Source organism: Sinocyclocheilus grahami, unplaced genomic scaffold (assembly GCF_001515645.1).
Source record: "Sinocyclocheilus grahami isolate Dianchi unplaced genomic scaffold, SAMN03320097.WGS_v1.1 scaffold720.1, whole genome shotgun sequence".
Classification (NCBI taxonomy): Eukaryota; Metazoa; Chordata; class Actinopteri; order Cypriniformes; family Cyprinidae; genus Sinocyclocheilus; species Sinocyclocheilus grahami.
The window spans coordinates 870,421-873,469 of NW_015505899.1; the positions used below are offsets into that span (position 1 = coordinate 870,421).

At 36.4% G+C, this 3,049-nt stretch overlaps 1 protein-coding gene across 1 annotated transcript in view; it reads left to right on the forward strand.

The window, feature by feature from the left end:
- LOC107560319 (uncharacterized) overlaps positions 1-2,623 on the forward strand; it is a 34,751-nt gene extending 32,128 nt beyond the window's left edge. Inside the window, exon 9 of the mRNA XM_016244464.1 lies at positions 2,509-2,623. Within this exon, the coding sequence (XP_016099950.1) occupies positions 2,509-2,618 (110 nt within the window). The 3' untranslated portion in view covers positions 2,619-2,623. The remainder of the gene's footprint in view (positions 1-2,508) is intronic.
- Positions 2,624-3,049: the final 426 nt, after the last annotated feature.

Consider the following 3,049-nt stretch of genomic DNA (forward strand, 5'->3'; position numbering starts at 1 on the left):
ACTCAGGAAGATCAGCTGTGACTTGACTTGACTCAGGAAGATCAGCTGTGACTTGACTTGACTCATGACGATCAGCTGTGACTTGACTTGACTCATGAAGATCCACCGTGACATGACTTGATTCATGAAGATCAACCGTGACTTGACTAGACTCATGAAGATCAACCGTGACTTGACTAGACTCATGAAGATCAGCTGTGACTTGACTTGACTCAGGTTCCTCCGCGACACCCACAATGAACGAGGAACCAACAGTCAACAAAGCATAATCCATAAATTGAACGAGTGACGAACGAGGACCCTCCTGAATCACTCTTGACTTTAAAGGCTGGTTAAGACCATCACAGGAAAAGTCTATTAACATACAGTCCGGTAATTCTGAGCCATTTGCCAAAGCCAAATATTCCACAATGTATCCCTCGAGTGATCGTGGGCCCTGCTTGAGTGCTAGTAGCAAAATCGCTGCATTCATACCTGGCCAATGTTCCTTGGTGAAGCTGCTGGATCCTTGTCTGGCCGAATATTCTGTTACGGAGTAATCAGAACATGAGAAGTGCGGATCCATGTGCAAGGCTTTATTACAAAGGCGTGGTAAAAGAACGGGCAAGGGTCAGACAACAACACAGGTACATCACAGGCAAGGCAAAGAGTATTCCTAGGGCAGGCGAGGGTCTTTGATCGGCGAACGTAATCCAGAGGGCAAGGCAAACGGGTAATCCACAAACAGGCGATAGTCCAGTAAATGGGCAAACCGAGTCCAAACGATAAGGCGAGAGAAATCCAAGGCAGGCAGAGAATCAGGCAATCAAATAACACAATGAGGCTAGACTAGACTAGAACTAGAAACAAATACAAGACTAGGAAAAGGGCTCCGTAATGTTGCGATCACTAACTGAGTGAAATGCGCAAACAATACTCGGCAGTGAGAGAGAGGAAGCCCATGGCTTATGTAGGGTGTGTGATTGGCAGCAGCTGTGTGTGTAATCAGTGCAGTGGATGCTGGGATATGTAGTCCAGGATGACATGCAACAGTTTGTGTAGTGTGAGAGTCAATGTAACAGAAGGGTGACCTCTGGTGGCAATTGGACAGAAGTCCATGGACCGGATTCGTGACAAAGAAGTGGCCAAATGTTAAAGATTAAGTGGACATTTGAATTAAATGTTATTTAGTCAATATTAAACAAGGATTAGATCACACTGTATAAAAACAATCAAGCCATTGGTACCCTCTGTGGGAATTTTATATAATACATAATGTACTTAAGTTATGATTATATTGTTTTATTACATTATGTATTTAAACTGTTTTGTTCAGTAAAACCCTATGATTACTTGCTTTTGATATTTTATTTGAACCAATTATTATTGCCTCATTGCTATTATATAAATTTTTAAGTCATTTTAAAGTCTATTATTTACTTAGGTCTATTTTTATTACCACAAGTGATTTTCTGATTACTTGATTAATCGTCAGAGTAATTACTCGATTACCAAAATAATCATTAGTGACAGCCCTAAATATTAATAATAACTAATAACAAACAAAAAAAAAATCACACAAAAAAGTGTTCTTTTTAAAACACACTGAACATAATTAAACTTTTCAAATAATGTGACTAAATTCAGTGTTTTATTATTACTATTTGTTATCATATACTGTATATATGTAATAGGGATACAAATGGGCCACAAATGACACAATTTTCTTAGAATGACCCAGCCGACTGTAAGATATCACAGAAAAAAAAGGACACTCCAAGCAACGCTACAGGCAAAACCACTATTTTTTTCAATTTTGAGATTCTGTCTTTTTGAAAACATCCAAAATACACATGTAAGTGTTTGTTTATTTATTTATTCACAGTTAATCTATTTCTGTCTGTAGATTTCAATTATACTACATATCCTTAAAGGCATTTTCTCAAAATTAGTTTGTTTTTCAGCACTTACATACATAAAACTTCACAGTTTTAGTCCTATCTATATTTTGAAGGTTTTTACAGAGGGCTTTGTTCATGTATCATTCATCTGCTTAATATAACATTGTTTACCTGGAAACATGGGGTTATAAATAGACAAAAACATTTACCTTTAAAATCTCAACAAATTGAAACAAGTATTTTGGATATGGCTTTATTCAATGTTCAGATTTCTGTTCTGGAAATGTATGCAAATTAGTACATATTTAATTAGACGATATCTTGTTTGCATATTTAAATATTTGAGAAAATTAATAAAAAAATTCTAGTAGTTTTTACCCTGTTGACCTGCGGTGTCTTGTATTAAGCTTCACAATTAAAGCATTTTATTTAGAAATCAACAACATTGCACACAGATGATGAGTTTAGGTTTAGTCTCCTTTAGTTAACTGATAAGATCAGATCTCTGTTTGGACCTTACCATCTGCTGTAGAGGTTTTTTGATCATACAAAAATCTGGATCATTTTGCAATATTTGCAGTATAATCTAAATATCTGTCTGATTATAAAGTATGTGTTCCTCTCATAGGAATTTACTTCCTGGAGTCTGGATCCACTCTTCAGCTCTATGTTCCCCGCAAATCTGCAGAGCTCATTCTGACAGCTCATGCCACCTTCATGGGCCTCTTCAACATATGACTCAGACACACATGTGATTTACACTTTAAATGACAGAAACCTTTTTATCGTCTTGCGTGCTAGTTAATCCCTTACAACGAGAATTTCATACTTTAATGCTCAATAACAGTAAATGCTTTTATGTGGTGAGTGGATGACACCTAGTGGACAATTCAAACACTGGCATGTTGGAAATGGTACTTAATGTACAAAAAATTGCCATGGTACTACTATGTTTGGACATTGTATTATAGTACTAACATGTTTTTTTCCTTTCCTTTTTCAAAATATACTGTGGGCAATGTAAAATACCATGTTATGGATATGGTATTCTGTACCATAGTATACACTGATCATCCACTGGCACCACTGACAGATGAATAACATTGATTATATTATTACAGTGGCATCTAACAAGGGGTGTGATACTGTATATTAGGCAGCAAGTGAAC